The 15,241-nt window shown below is 41.6% G+C and overlaps 1 protein-coding gene across 1 annotated transcript in view; it reads left to right on the top strand.

The window, feature by feature from the left end:
• LOC120049904 (pleckstrin homology domain-containing family A member 5-like) overlaps positions 1–15,241 on the top strand; it is a 136,824-nt gene that overhangs the window by 87,654 nt on the left and 33,929 nt on the right. The window contains exons 5-7 of the mRNA XM_038996398.1: positions 4,158–4,367; positions 7,212–7,350; positions 10,650–10,754. Of these exons, the coding sequence (XP_038852326.1) occupies positions 4,158–4,367; positions 7,212–7,350; positions 10,650–10,754 (454 nt within the window). The remainder of the gene's footprint in view (positions 1–4,157; positions 4,368–7,211; positions 7,351–10,649; positions 10,755–15,241) is intronic.

Here is a 15,241-nt window from a genome sequence, read left to right as displayed (position 1 = left end):
CTTAGTGTGTGTGTGCCTAATATCCAGACAAAAGTATACAAAAGTTAACTCCTTGGCTCGTTAGTTTATACCCTTTCACCATTTTTCATATTTATTGTAATATTTTCAAGTTTCCTATATTTTCCCCAATGTTGATGTATTCCGCTCTTTAAAGCATCTTAAAGTGGCAATATGTCACTTTTTGGGCGACCTGTCCTAATTCACATAGAAATGTGAGTTATAGAGCTACCGTTCTACTTGAAAGAAAGTTTAAGAAGCAGTAGATTTGTTTTATGTGCGCTATTTCTGTGCTTCCCATTCTTAAGTTTTGTTTTCGTCTTTTACTTTCAGTTTTGTACACCAGCTTCAAACTGAAACAACAATATTTTTGGCTATGGAAAATATATTTCACAGTGGTTTAGATGGTACAATGATTCTCTACAATATACTAGCTTATTAGTTTTAGCAACCAGGAAATGGTGGAACGATTTATGCATATACACTTTTAATGGCCTTATTTCTTCTTTGTTTCTGCTGCTTTTTGTTCTATATTGCTCTGTTTGTATGCTACGTCTTGCTTGTCCTATGTTGCTCTGCGTGTGCTCACTGCTCAATGATTGTCTATATTGTAATTGTTTTTAATAACCTGCCCAGGGACTGCAGTTGAAAATTAGCCGGCTGGCTAAAACCGGCACGTTTACTGAAACGTTGATTAATGTGCACTGTCCCTGTAAAAATAAAATCAACTCAACATAACTTATTCAGCACTCAGAATTAGATTTCAAATGTACTCCACCTCTGCAATGACCCTGGGCCTAAAGGAGAGGCCTTGCTCTCATCATCCATTAAAGCAACATTTCCAGTGTCTTCAGAAACTGTTCCCCTTGGCTTTTCTACATTTTGTTGTGTTACAGCCTGAATTTAAAATGGATTACATTTAGATTTGTTGTCAGTGGCCTACACACAATAACCCATAATGTCAAAGTGAAATTATGTTTACAAATGAAAAGCTGAAATGTCTTGAGTCAGAAAGTATTCAACTCCTTGGTTATAGGAAGCCTAAATAAGTTAAGTAGTAAAAATGTGCTTAACAAGTCACATAAGTTGCATACACTATAATAGTGTGTAACATGATTTTGTAAGACTACCTCATCTCTGTACCCCGCACATACAATTATATGTAAGGTCCCTCAGTCGAGCAGATTCAACCACAAAGACCAGGGAGGTTTTCCAATGCCTCGCAAAGAAGGGCACCTATTGGTAGATGAGTAAAATTAAATTAAAAATCAGACATTGAATATCCATTTGAGCCTGGTGAAGTCATTAATTATACTTGAATGGTGTATCAATACACCCATTCACTACAAAGATACAGGCGTCCTTCCTAATTCAGTTGCCGGAGAGGAAGGAAACCGCTCAGTGATTTCACAATGAGGCCAATGGTAACTTTAAAACAGTAACAGATTTTAATCGCTGTGATAGGAGAAAACTGGAGATGGATCAACAACATTGTAGTAACTCCACAATACTAACCTAATTGACAGAGTGAAAGAAGGAAGCCTGTACAGAATAAAAATATTCCAAAACATGCATCTTGTTTGCAACAAGGCAATAAAGTAATACTGCAAAGAAATGTGGCAAAGCAATTTACTTTTTTTCCTGAATACAAACTGTTATGTTTGGGGCAAATCCAATACAACACATTACTGAGTACCACTCTCCATATTTCCAAGCATAGTGGAGGCTGCATCATGTTATGGGTATGCTTGTTATCGTTAAGCAAACTGGGGAGTTTTTCAGAATAAAAAATAAACTGAATTGAGCTAAGCAAAGGCAAAATCCTGAAGGAAAACCTAGTTCAGTCTGTTTTCCACCAGCCACCGGTGGTGAATGTTCCTGAGTGGCAAAACTAATTTGACAGAGCATGAAGAATTTTGAAAAGAATAATGGCCAAATGTTGCGCAATCCAGTAGTGGAAAGAGACTTAAAGACTGTCGTGGCAATTTCCTGTATTACCAAATGAGGAGAGTTACAAACCACACACCAGTCAGTTATACTTAAACTTCATCTTTAATTATATGAGCTTCACCATAGACCTTTGACTCTCAGATCAATTCAGTGTCAATAATTAATTCTGATAGTCCCTACAGTCGAATACAAATATATTTTATAGCCAAGATACACCCCTCTCAACTTACATGACGAACCACAGAACTCTTCACAAAGGGCCTTTTACTTGAGAAAGGAGTATCCCATAGCCAGATAGCATTAGCTATAAATTATCGTTCAGTTTGGTCTCTAAGACGAGGTTCTAATCTCGTTCCTGGTACTTCATAGTACCAAAACATTACCTCATCCAAGGCATAACTCAATTGTCAACTCTATATTCTCCCATCTCAAGTAAACCCCCTCTTCTCCCCACTCCTGGACAAGCTCACTGAGGGGAGTGACTTGCGCACAGACATTGTGGAGCCAAGAGATAATTGGGCCCCCCTTAATCACGCCATCCCTTCACATGGTTTAACAGATACATTCACATATGAAGACAATGTTCCATTCTGACCTCTCCCTTTCTGATATTCTGCATATTACCAGACATGTAAAAGACAAGCCTGACATCTCCCACTCTCTGGGCTCCAAGTGACTGAGGCCTAGCTGAGAAGGGAAAAGTGCAACTGCCAACAGTATAGTCCAAAGGGAGACATTCTTATGACAAGTATCTCACATAAGCATATTATGTAAATAAAACATCTTATTTATCTATGTTACCCAACTAATTCTGATTCATCCTCCACAAGACGTACCCAGAAAGACTCTCAGCTGTAATCGCTGCCAAAGGTGCTTCTACAAAGTATTGACTCGGGGGGTGAATACTTATGTAAATTAGCTATTTCTGTATTGCATTTTCAATAAATTATCATTAAGGAGTATTGTGTGTAGATGGGTTTTAAATTTAGGCTGTAATTGTGGAGGAAGTCAAGGGGTATGAATACTTTCTGAAGGCACTGTTCTACATTCCTCTTTTCACTCTACTTTCTCGCTCTTCCCTCTTCTCTACCCGCTTCTCTTCCCTCTTTCTTCTCTTGCTCCATTCCTGTCCATCATCCTCTCTTGCCTCCCTTTTATTTCTCCCCTATCTTCCCCCTCTGAAGTATATGAATTCATTCACAGAAAATGTTTAACCTTGCTACATTTTAATGCTAGACCAAACTGCAGTTAGGTTTGAGGGGGAGGAAGGGGCTGGACAGCAATCAGCTAGTTTTACTCTGGAGGGAAACTGATATTGATATCACAGCACCTAAGCTGCATGCTGAAGGAAGATGGCAGCCTGGGTTGGTATTAAACTGATGATGGTGTTGCCATCAAAGTTGTTGATATGAAACCTGTCTTGCTTCAAGACGAGATGAGTAAGGACCACTGTATTTGGTGCTAGATGGGAGTCAGCTTTCTGATGTGCAATTCTCCAGAATACTAGATGTGAGAACCTCATGAGCCACGTTCAGTATGTGTTAACTGTAAGTGGCTTTGGATAAAAGCATCTGCAAAATTACCATATTATGATGATATATTTGAATGCTGCCCGGCGTCCAGCTGTGCGCAAGCAAGGGAAGAAGCCCTAAAGCAAGGGGCGATGCAGGGGGCAGCCTTCATATGGCACAGGGAGAGAGAGACTGGTGGTAGAGAGTAGGAAGTAGGCAAGGAGAAGGGACTGTCCTCCCAACAAACCCCATCCCCTTAATTACAGTACAGAGCTACCAGTAGCCTAGAGGGGGACAGTCAATTAGCGCTAGGTAATGGGCTTATGTAGCTCAGTTGGTAGAGCACGATGCTTGCAACACCAGGATAGTGGGTTCGAGTCCCTGGAACACCCAAAACAATGTACGCATGACTGTAAGTTGCTTTGGATAAAAGTGTCAGCTAAATGGCATAAATTAATGCAATTGTAATGTTCTTTTCACAACGGATATTCAGTGAAAAGCATTTACAGAATGTGTGGCCTAAACACATCCCTGAAGACTACAATTATAATTTCATTTAAGTTTGATGTGAATGTTTATTTGTTAAATGTCATTATTACATATAATTAGTTTATCATGTGTTTGGTATTTTCAGGTTAGAATGTTTGATATTATTCTTTAATTCAGTTAATTTTGTTTCCTTCCCTTTTTGTTTTCTAGCGTGACTTCTGCAAAGCTTGTCCACCCCGTTACAGATCCTGGTACAGTCAACCCTGTTACAGTCAACCCTGTTACGGTCAACCCTGTTACGGTCAACCCTGTTACGGTCAACCCTGTTACGGTCAACCCTGTTACGGTCAACCCTGTTACAGCCAATCCGGTTACAGCCAATCCGGTTACAGACCCTATTACAGACCCTGTATCAAACAGGTAATATAGTATACATAGCTATGGGCTGGATGGATGCTTTGCTCTACCTAGCCTCTTCATCTGTCTCTCTGGAAGTCCTGCCTCTATCTCTGTCTCATTAAGTCAGTCCTACCACTAACCGTATGCAGCATCTGCCGTGTGTTGGATTGCCTGAAATCCTGCTATGCATTGCTAATGCTAAGACATGCACGATTTATTTGTGCCATCCGATTTGTCTTTAAGTATATTTAATAGAAAAAATTAAGCTTAGCTCCCATCATGAAACTACTATAGCTTGTGTATGTGTGTGATCGCAACGGGTAAAATACATTTGTTTCCAAGCCTGAATCAAATTATATAATTGTTCCTCGCAATGGGGTCTACCATTTACCTCTGTCCGTTTTGATTCTCCAGACAGAAACTAGTATTAGAAAGGAAACCAATGCTATTTGAGCCCAGGTCTTTCGGACAGTAACAAACTGCTCCAGTGTCTCACAACACGAACCACGTCACAACTACAATGAAGCTTTAAGAAATACTTCTTGTGCTTCACTTCTAAGGCATGTTCTGTAACCTTTATCTTCCTCTTCCTCTCTCATCCTCCCTGCTGACATACTAGCACACACATGGGCCATTGATCATGAGGAAGAGGCTGTGTGATCTGGGATGATCTAGGAGCATGGCTGTGTGGGTCGACAGCACTTCTCAGAGAGGTCATACACCGGTTTACTGCTAGGGATTTCTACCAGCAGCGGCAACAGAGACAGAGAGGGTGTGGGAGGGGAAGGTGGAGCCATACAGATGACGCGAGAGAGATAAAGACCTGGGGGAGATAAAGGGTGAAATAGAGGGTAGAGGGTGAAAAAGAGAAGCATTATTAGGGCAAGAGAGGAACAAAGAGATCTATAGAAAGGGAAAAAGAGAGAGAGAAAAGTGACAGAGTGAATGCCGTATAGAAAGACTGTATGATCTAAGCACGATTTGCATGAGTCACTCTTCAGTTCTATTGATGATGTCATCCATTGCCCCGCAATTCACAGACCTATTCACTGGACCTGCCTCTGACACACCTGGAAATGCTTGAAATGCGCACACACACACTTTAATGCTGGAAAGCCTTGATTGGAGACAAGCGTTGGAGTTGGAGACTTTTCAGCCTCAGCTGAGAAGTGTCATTTAATATCTGTTAATATCCCTCATTCCCTCAATCTCTCTCAAACGCTTGAATTAACTCGTGATAATCCGTGTGGCTTGGAAGGTCACGCGCGGTTCACCAGCCCACAGTAACATAATTTGACAAGCATTTAGGGAACGTAAAGCCACAATGGAGGTTGATCCAGTGAAATGGGCTGCGAAGACAATTATCCACTTTGAAGATAACGTCTATATATCTATCTAGCAGTTCACTATAAATAGGTTTTTAATGTTAATATACACTGAGTGTACAAAACATTAGGAATGCCTGTTCTTTCCATGACATAGAATGACCAGGGGAGGAGATGGGTTAAAGTAGGATTTTTAAGCCTTGAGACAGTTTAGACATGTATAGTGTATGTATACCATTCAGAGGGTGAATGAGCAAGGCGAAAGGGAGTGCAGTATTAGGAAGGTGTTCCTAATGTTTTGTACACTCAGTGTATTGTTAAGAATGTATGTGTCATTGTGTGTAAGTGAAGTGCAGTCATTGCTATCATATTTGAGGCCTGGCCTTAAGCTGAACTAATGTGTGTCTGTGAAGTAACCTTGCCCCTACGTTCACATGTCTAAGTCACATTGACATACCTGTCATAACAATCCTGTTATAACCTCATGTCCTGTCTGATCAGTCCTGCAACATCCCTGCATGCAAGCGTCATACACATGATCCAATCATGTCACAGGCTCTGTGACGGACAAACAGGCTGACCTGTTTATATGGTGGGTTGGAGAGGTGACGATTACAGTAGAGGAGAGGAATGGGGTAAGCGAAAATGTAGGATAATATTTGTCATACTTTAGGGGATGATAGCTGGCAGGAGAGGAGGGGAGAAGACGGTAAAGTGGATTTTCATACCTTATCTGTTACCAGAGCTGAAATCAGCGGTGTACACTCATGTACAAGGTGTTTGTTCCTGTGAGGTGGGGACCTAAAAACCCAGCTTTATTATCTCCCAGAAAGACCGATACAGATATTCTCTCTACCCCCCTCCACGCTCCAGATACTGTCATCTGCCCACACAGTCACATCAGCACTCCCCTTGGAACCACAGAATATAGGCCACTGCTCAGAGACTATACTGATCTGAATACAACTCTAGATGTAGCAACTTTGCAAATAGGAAGATTTATAGGCGAGTTTAGCTTATTTTTTGCTACCATTGTTATAAGCGTTAAAGCCTATGGTGCTGGGTAGTTTAGCCTAGGGGACCTTGAACTTTGCTGTATTTGAATTGGGAGGCCATTTAGTTTGTCAGGCAAGTTTGGCAGGCGATTTAAAGTGGTCTGACTTGGAGGAATGTATCGGAGGTGACACAGTGAGTAACTGGTTTGATTTATGGGGCCTGCCTCTCTATTTTTTTGCCTCTCTTTCTCTCCTCTTTCTCTAACGGCAGGGTTTGGCTCTAACAGAGATGGGCTCTCATTGTGGTTGCAGTTTAAACTGCCGAACCGAAGGAGCTAGACAGACTGGCCATTAGGCAGCGCATTCGCAGAGCAATCAGTGTCACACACACATACACACAGCTGCAACGCTTCGCCTCTTAACCCGCCCATTAATCCCACAGATTGAAGTTGAGTCCGAGCCTCATTTGTGTAGTCTTCATGTCGCTTTTCTCATTTTCTACTGCATTTTTCTCTCTCCCCCCCCCCCCCCCCCCCCCCCCCCAGGCCTAAGGCTCCAGAGCAGGCTCCATCAGAGGAGAGTGACAGAGTGAAGGAGCGCCCGATGAGCACCATGAGCGAGGCGTCTAACTTCACAGGAGGGTCAGACTATAGCACCTACCCTGGCAGCAGCCCCGCCACACGGGTGAGTGCTCCACGTCGGCCTGTACACCCAACCCCTAATAGACCACTAGACCCATTCCCTAGATCTGAGAGGATTTGTTGGGGGTTCCTAAAGAGCACATGGACGCCACTGTAATGGATGTCATGCAATTATGATGCATGTACAAGGACAGGGTGGGATTAATGTACTGTATCAAGAGTGACTTGGCTAATAGGGGCCTGTGAGAGGAGAGATAAAGGTCCCAGTTCTGGGATGTTAAGAGGAGTCTTGTGGGTCAGTGATCTCTCCCATTTTCTCCATTAAGTCAATGTTGTGAGAACTGTATTAGTCCACAGAGAGTATCAGAACAGGGACTCTACATGAGATAATATGTGCTGGATTATCCCAGTCCTGTCACAGATAGTTACAATTCTAGAATGGTCACCAAGTGATTTTATTGTACAGCGTGTCAGTTTATAAATGCTTAATAGACTAGTGTATAAATATGCATGCTTTATTCAAATGAAAAGCATGCTTTCATGAATTAATGATGTTTTACTTCGGCTTACACTGACTAAAAGTGTAGCTTAGTGGCATGTATTTATTAATGAGCTGTAATTATTGATGAGTTACCATAGAGGTGTCATAATACCCATAAAATCGAGCGGTCAAACAAGGAAATGGTTCCAGTTATTTTTTCACCATTCATTTTTCCCCATAGGGGATTTTAGTAACACTTAAAATAAGGGCTGTGTTTTGTATAGGCTTACCCTGGCGTGACATTTTGATAACCATGTAAATCTCTCTCGGACAAGGTGACTTTTAGCAATATATTCGCCTGTATTTACCCCCCCACCCCCCAAAAAATGTAATGCTAATTGCCTATCATAAAGACCTACAAATACCGTGATGATCTGGATTGGAACTATTTCCCTGTTTGACTGCTAGGTTGTATGGGTATTATTACATACTCTTGTGGGTCGAGCTACTGTAGCACTATGCTCAGCTGATGGATAGAAGGTTCTGCAATGCTGTAAATTAGTCTCTGTCTTGCTCTCTCTCTCTCTCTCTGTATCGGTCTCTCTCTGTATCTGTCTCTGTCTCTCCCTCTCTCAGCTCAGTAAAGCCCATTCTACAAAGATGTTCTTGTAGAATGGGCTAGTTTAATGAGGTGAATACTGTACATTTTCCTTCGGTTGCTTTTTAACTTTATTTGTTTATTAACACCAAAGAGCCAAATGCAGGTTAACGGTCTTCACCTATATTTACTAACGGAGGATGATAATTTGAATGAATTTGTAACTCTCCTCCTCTAACTATGCATCTTCAGAAATATGTTTGTGTATATATACTGAACAAAAATGGAAACGCAACAATTTCAACTATTTTACTGAGTTACAGTTTCTATAAGGAAATCAGTCAATTGAAATAAATTCAGTAGGCCCTAATCTATGAATTTCACATGACTGGGCAGGGGCGCGGCCATGGGTGGGTCTGGGAGGGCATAGGCCCACCCACTTGGGAGCCAGGCCCATCCACTGGGCAGTCAGGCCCAGCCTATCATGATTAGTTTTTCCCCACAAAAGGGCTTAATTACAGAAATACTTCAGGTTCATCAGCTGTCCGGGTGGCTGGTCTCAGACGATCCCGCAGGTGAAGAAGCTGGATATGGAGGTCCTGGGCTGGCGTGGTTACACGTGGTCTGCAGTTGTGAGGCTGGTTGGACGTACTGCCAAATTCTCTAAAACAGGGGTGGGCAACTCCAGTCCTCATCGGCCTGATTGGTGTCACAGTTTTGCCCCAGCTAACACGTTTATATTTTTGTTCAGTGTATATATACAGTGCCACGAACAAGTATTTGCCCCCTTTCTGATTTTCTGTTTTTTCATTTTGTTTTAATACTGAATGTTATCAGATCTTCAACTAAAACCTAATATTAGACAAAGGGAACCTGAGTTTACAAACAACCAAAAAAATGTATACTCATTTTATTTATTTAATTAACAAAGTTATGCAACACTGATTCCCCTGTGTTAAAAGGTAATTGCCCCCTTACACTCAATAACTGGTTGTGCCATATTTAGATGCAATGACTACAAACCAAATGCTTTGTAAAGTTTTTGATCAGGCTCTCACATCTTTGTGGAGGAATTTTGGCCCACTCTTGCATGCAGAACTGCTTTAACTCCGCGACATTTGTGGGTTTTCAAGTCCTGCCACAACATCGCAATTGGGATTAGGTCTGGAATTTGACTAAACCATTACAAAACTTCAAATTTGTTGCTTTTTAACCATTTTCATGTAGACTTGATTGTGTGTTTTGGATCATTGTCTTGCTGCATGACCCAGCTGTGCTTCAGGTTCAGCTCACAGACAGATGGCCTGACTTTCTCCTGTAGAATTCTCTGATACAGAGCAGAATTCATGGTGCCTTCCATTAAGACAAGTTGTCCAGGTCCTGAGGCAGCAAAGCATCCCCACCATCACACTACCACCACCATGCTTGACCGTTGGTATGAGGTTCTTACTGTGGAATGCAGTGTTTGGTTTTTGCCAGTCATAACGGGACCCATCTCATCCAAAAAGTTGATTAAAGTTTGCCAAAAAGCACCTGGAAGACTCTTGGAAGAATGTTCTATGGACAGATGAGTCAAAAATATAACTTTTTGACGACATGGGTCCCAATTATGCCTGGCGAAAACCAAACACTGCATTCCCACAGTAAGAACCATGGCGGTGGTAGTGTGATGGTTTGGGGATGATTTGACCTGAAGCTGAAGGGCAGCTGGGTCATGCAACAAGACAATGATCCAAAACACACAATCAAGCCCACATGAAAATGGCTAAAAACAAACAAATTAGAAGTTTTAGAATGGCCTAGTCAAATTCCTGACCTAATCCCAATTGAAATGTTGTGGCAGGACTTGAAACAAGCAGTTCATGCTTGAAAACCCACAAATGTTCCTGAGTTAAAGAAGTTCCGCAAAAATTCCTCCACAGCGATGTGAGAGACTGATCAACAATTACAGGAAGCATTTGCTTGCAGTCATTGCAGCTGAGGTGGCACAACCAGTTATTGAGTTTAAGGGGGCAATTCATTTTTCACACATGGGAATTGGGTGTTGCACTTTGTTCAGTAAATAAAATAAGTATACTTTTTTTGTTGTAAACAATGCTTCCCTTTATCTAATATTAGGTTTTGGTTGAAGATCTGATACCATTCAGTATCAAAAATATTTTTTTAAATAAGAGAATCAGGAAGGGGGAAAATACTTTCACGGCACTGTATATAACTGATTTTACATACAGTATACTGACAGTTTGTCTATTTACATTTTCAGCCTTCGAGGTCTTACAAAAAGGTCCATAACTTTGGCAAGAGGTCCAACTCTATTAAGAGGAACCCCAATGCCCCGGCGGTCAAGAGCAACTGGCTTTACAAACAGGTATTGGAAAGTTGTTCATCGTTTGTAGTTCCCAGTATAGAAGAACTTGACTAAATTACTTAATTGCAATTTACTCTCAAAATGGTCTAGAGAATTGCAGAACCTGTGCAAATCAAATGGCTGATTGCAGTATGTGTGATGATGAGTGGGTGTTGGTGGAAGTGTGCAGCCTACACAGTCTTCCTCAGTGGGTTGATGAGAGAGTCTGTGTGACAGGGCTTTGTGGGGATAGCCACCTGCACACACACATGTAAAATCAATTCTAAAATTGATTAAATAGTTATTTTTCCTCATAAATCTACACACAATACCCCATAATGACAAAGCAAAAACAAGTTTTTATACAAAAAATGGAAATATCACATTTACTGAGTACTTTGTTGAAGCACCTTTGGCAGTGATTACAGCATAGAGTCTTCTTGGGGATGACGCTACAAGCTTTGCACGCCAGTATTTGGGGAGTTTATCCCATTCTTCTCTGCAAATCCTCTCAAGCTCTGTCAGGTTGGATGTGGAACGTTGCTGCACCGTAGGGATGGTGCCACGTTTCCTACATATGTAACGCTTGGTATTCAGGCCAAAGAGTTCAATCTTGGTTTCATCAGACCAGAGAATCTTGATTCTCGTGGTCTGAGAGTCTAGAGATGCCTTTTGGCAAACTCCAAGTGGGCTGTCATGTGCCTTTTACTGAGGAGTGGCTTCTGTCTAGCCACTCTACCATAAAGGCCTGATTGGTAATGTGCTGCAGAGATGGTTGTCCTTCTGGAATGTTCTCCCATCTCCACAGAGGAACTCTAGAGCTCTGTCAGAGTGACCATCGGGTTCTTAGTCACCTCCCTGACCATGACCCTTCTCCCCCGATTGCTCAGTTTGACCAGGCAGCAAGCTCTAGGAAGAGTCTTGGTGGTTCCAAACTTCTTCCATTTAAGAATGATGGAGGGCACTGTATTCTTGGGGACCTTCAATGCTGCAGATATGTTTTGGTACCCTTCCCCAGATCTGTTGCTCGACCCAATCCTGTCTCGGAGCTCTACGGACAGTTCCTTCGACCTCGTGGCTTGGTTCTTGCTCTGACATGCACTGTCAACTGTGGGACCTTATATAGACAGGTGTGTGCCTTTCCAAATCATGTACAATCAATTGAATTTACAACAGGCAGATTCCAATCAAGCTGTAGAAACATCTCAAGATGATCAATGGAAACAGGATGCACCTGAGCTCAATTTCGAGTCTCATGGCAAAGGGTCTGAATACGTATGTAAATAAGGTATTTCTGTTTTCAATTTGTCATTATGGAGTATTGTGTGTAGATTGCTGAGGATTTTTATTTAATCCATTTTAGAATAAGGCTGTAACGTAACAAAATGTGGAAAAAGTCAAGGGGTCTGAATACTTTCCGAATGTACTGTAGCTACATACATACATACACACTGCTGTTCAAAAGTTTGGGTTCACTTAGAAATGTCCTTGTTTTTTAAAGAAAATTAAAAAAAATGTCCATTAAAATAACATAAAATTGATCTTAAATACAGTGTAGACATTGTTAATGTTGTAAATGACTGTTGTAGCTGGAAACGGCAGAACTTTTTTTTAATGGAATATCTACATAGGCGTACAGAGGCCCATTATCAGCAACCATCACTCCTGTGTTCCAATGGCACGATGTGTTAGCTAATCCAAGTTTATCATTTTAAAAGTATAATTGATCATTAGAAAACCCTTTTGCAATTATGTTAGCACAGCTGAAAACTGTTGTTCTGATTAAAGAAGCAATAAAACTGGCCTTTTAGACTAGTTGAGTATCCTGGAGAATCAGCATTTGTGGGTTCAATTACAAGCTCAAAATGGGCAGAAACAAAGCACTTTCTTCTGAAACTTGTCAGGCTTTTCTTGTTCTGAGAAATGAAGGCTATTCCATTCGAGAAATTGCCAAGAAACTGAAGATCTCATACAACGCTGTGTACTACTTCCTTCACAGAACAGCGCAAACTGGCTCTAACAGAATAGAAAGAGGAGTGGGAGGCCCCGGTGCACAACTGATTATGAGGACAAGTACATTAGTGTCTAGTTTGAGAAACAGACACCCCACAAGTCCTCAACTGGCAGCTTCATTAAATAGTACCTGCAAAACACCAGTCTCAACGGTTTACAGTGCTGGATGCTGGCCTTCTAGGTAGAGTTGCAAAGAAAAAGCCATATCTCTGACTGGCCAATAAAAATAAAATATTAAGATGTGCAAAAGAACACAGACACTGGAGAGGAAGATTGGAAAAAAGTGTTATGGACAGACAAATCTAAGTTTGTGTTCGAATCACAAAGAAGAACATTCGTGAGACTCAGAAAAAAATGAAAAGATGCTGGAGGAGTGCTTGACGCCATCTGTCAAGCATGGTGGAGGCAATGTGATGGTCTGGGGGTGCTTTGGTGGTGGTAAAGTGGGAGATTTGTACAGGATAAAAGGGATCTTGAAGAAGTAAGGCTATCACTCCATTTTGCAACGCCATGCCATACCCTGTGGACGGCTCTTAACTGGAGCCAATTTCCTCATACAACAGGACAATGACCCAAAGCACAGCTCCAAACTATGCAATAACTATTTAGGGAAGAATCAGTGAGTTGGTTTTCTGTCTATAATGGAGTGGCCAGCACAGTCACCAGATCTCAACCCTATTGAGTTGTTGTGGGAGTAGCTTGACTGTATGGTACGTAAGAAGTGCCTATCAAGCCAATCCAACTTGTGGGAGGTGCTTCAGGAAGCATGGGGTGAAATCTCTTCAGATCACCTCAACAAATTGACAACTAGAATGCCAAAGGTCTGAAAGGCTGTAATTGCTGCAAATGGAGGATTCTTTGACGAAAGCAAAGTTTGAAGGACACTATTATTTCAATTAAAAATCATTATTTATAACCTTGTCAACGTCTTGACTATATGTCCTATTCATTTTGCAACTCATTTCATGTATGTTTTCATGGAAAACAAGGACATTTCTAAGTGACCCCAAACTTTTTAATGGTAGTGTACACACACACACACACACACACACACACACACACACACACACACACACACACACACACACACACACACACACACACACACACACACAGACACTCAAAAGGAACATGACAATCTAAAATAGGTTTAATTACAGCTGCAATAATGGACACATGCAGATCTCTTCAGCAGCAGCGGTCAGCTGTGTAACATCCCACACACACACACACACTGTTGGGCTATCCAGTTATCTATCTAACAGGGACATCCTCATTCACATTCAGAAAGAGACACATTCACTTTGAATCTGTATTCCCAGACAGTGAATTTAAATCAGATTGGTTTGTGGGAGAGTTTGACCTCGTCTCCTTGTTATCTGGCAATTGTTTTCAATCTAAATGTTGATGCATCATTTTGTCATTCTCATTTAAATAGCCTGAGTCCTTTGTTTTAGTTAGTACTGATACGGTGGCCTGGTCCCTCAAGCAAAGTGACAACCATCCTTGATTGAATGTAACTTTCTCACTCTCTATCTCTCTCTCTCTCTCTCTCTCTCTCTCTCTGCCCCAATTAATCAGGTCACTTTACAGACTAGCTCGACCAACTTTGTGGTGGCTGAGCTATTTTGCTCATTATCTTTCAACCTGTACAATGCAACTTGAGCATTTCTTCTCCCTCACCAAGCTCTGACTGTAGGTCAATTTGTCAATGTGTCTCAACCGCCTGGCACACACAACACACTCGCACCCACACACACACTCACTCATTAAGAGCAATCAACATTAGCATCACTCAGTTTCCAACTAGCGTTGAGCTGTTGTCAATAACCGTTCTCTTATGCGCTTCCCTCTCTACCATGCTGAATTACCCTTTCAAAGCTGCGTTGATTCTCTCTCGCAAGACGTGCCTTTTCTCCTTCTCAAACCTGACAACCAAAGTCTTCTCTTAAAGGGGAAATATTTTATTGATGATGGGCTTTTCTTTTATGCGTTTGTACTCCTCCTCGTGCATCAAAAGAAAGCTGCGTATGAAGACGAGAAAAACAACAAAACCGTCTTGCATTATTTATGTTATGAATAGAAAATAAAGGCAACGTTAGACGAGAAGCCGTTATTTTTACAGAGAAAAGACACACAGCTATAAAAACAGTAAGGGGAAACTTGTCTGAGAGTTAAGAGATAAAAAGGGCCAATTTGTTTCAGTGGGAGGAGATAGCTATGGTTAATGAAACCGTCCGGGATCAGAGGGAGTGTGTACCTTGCTTCCTGAACTCCGTGACAGTCTTGGTGTTGGCCACTCAGATCCGGAGGGACAGCAGGGTGTGCAGGATTTGGTTCTAGCCTAGCTCTACTTACGCATCCAATTGAACAAATCAAGGTAGGTCTAGATGAAAAGCAAGGGCAGCCTATAGGTATTCATGACCAGGATTGAGGAACACTGCTCTATACACTAGATCTGATAGCAAATGCTTGAATAGATGGAAGCAATATGC

The sequence above is a fragment of the Salvelinus namaycush genome, chromosome 6, assembly GCF_016432855.1.
Source record: "Salvelinus namaycush isolate Seneca chromosome 6, SaNama_1.0, whole genome shotgun sequence".
Lineage (NCBI taxonomy): Eukaryota > Metazoa > Chordata > Actinopteri > Salmoniformes > Salmonidae > Salvelinus > Salvelinus namaycush.
This window is presented reverse-complemented; position numbering and strand designations above follow the sequence as displayed.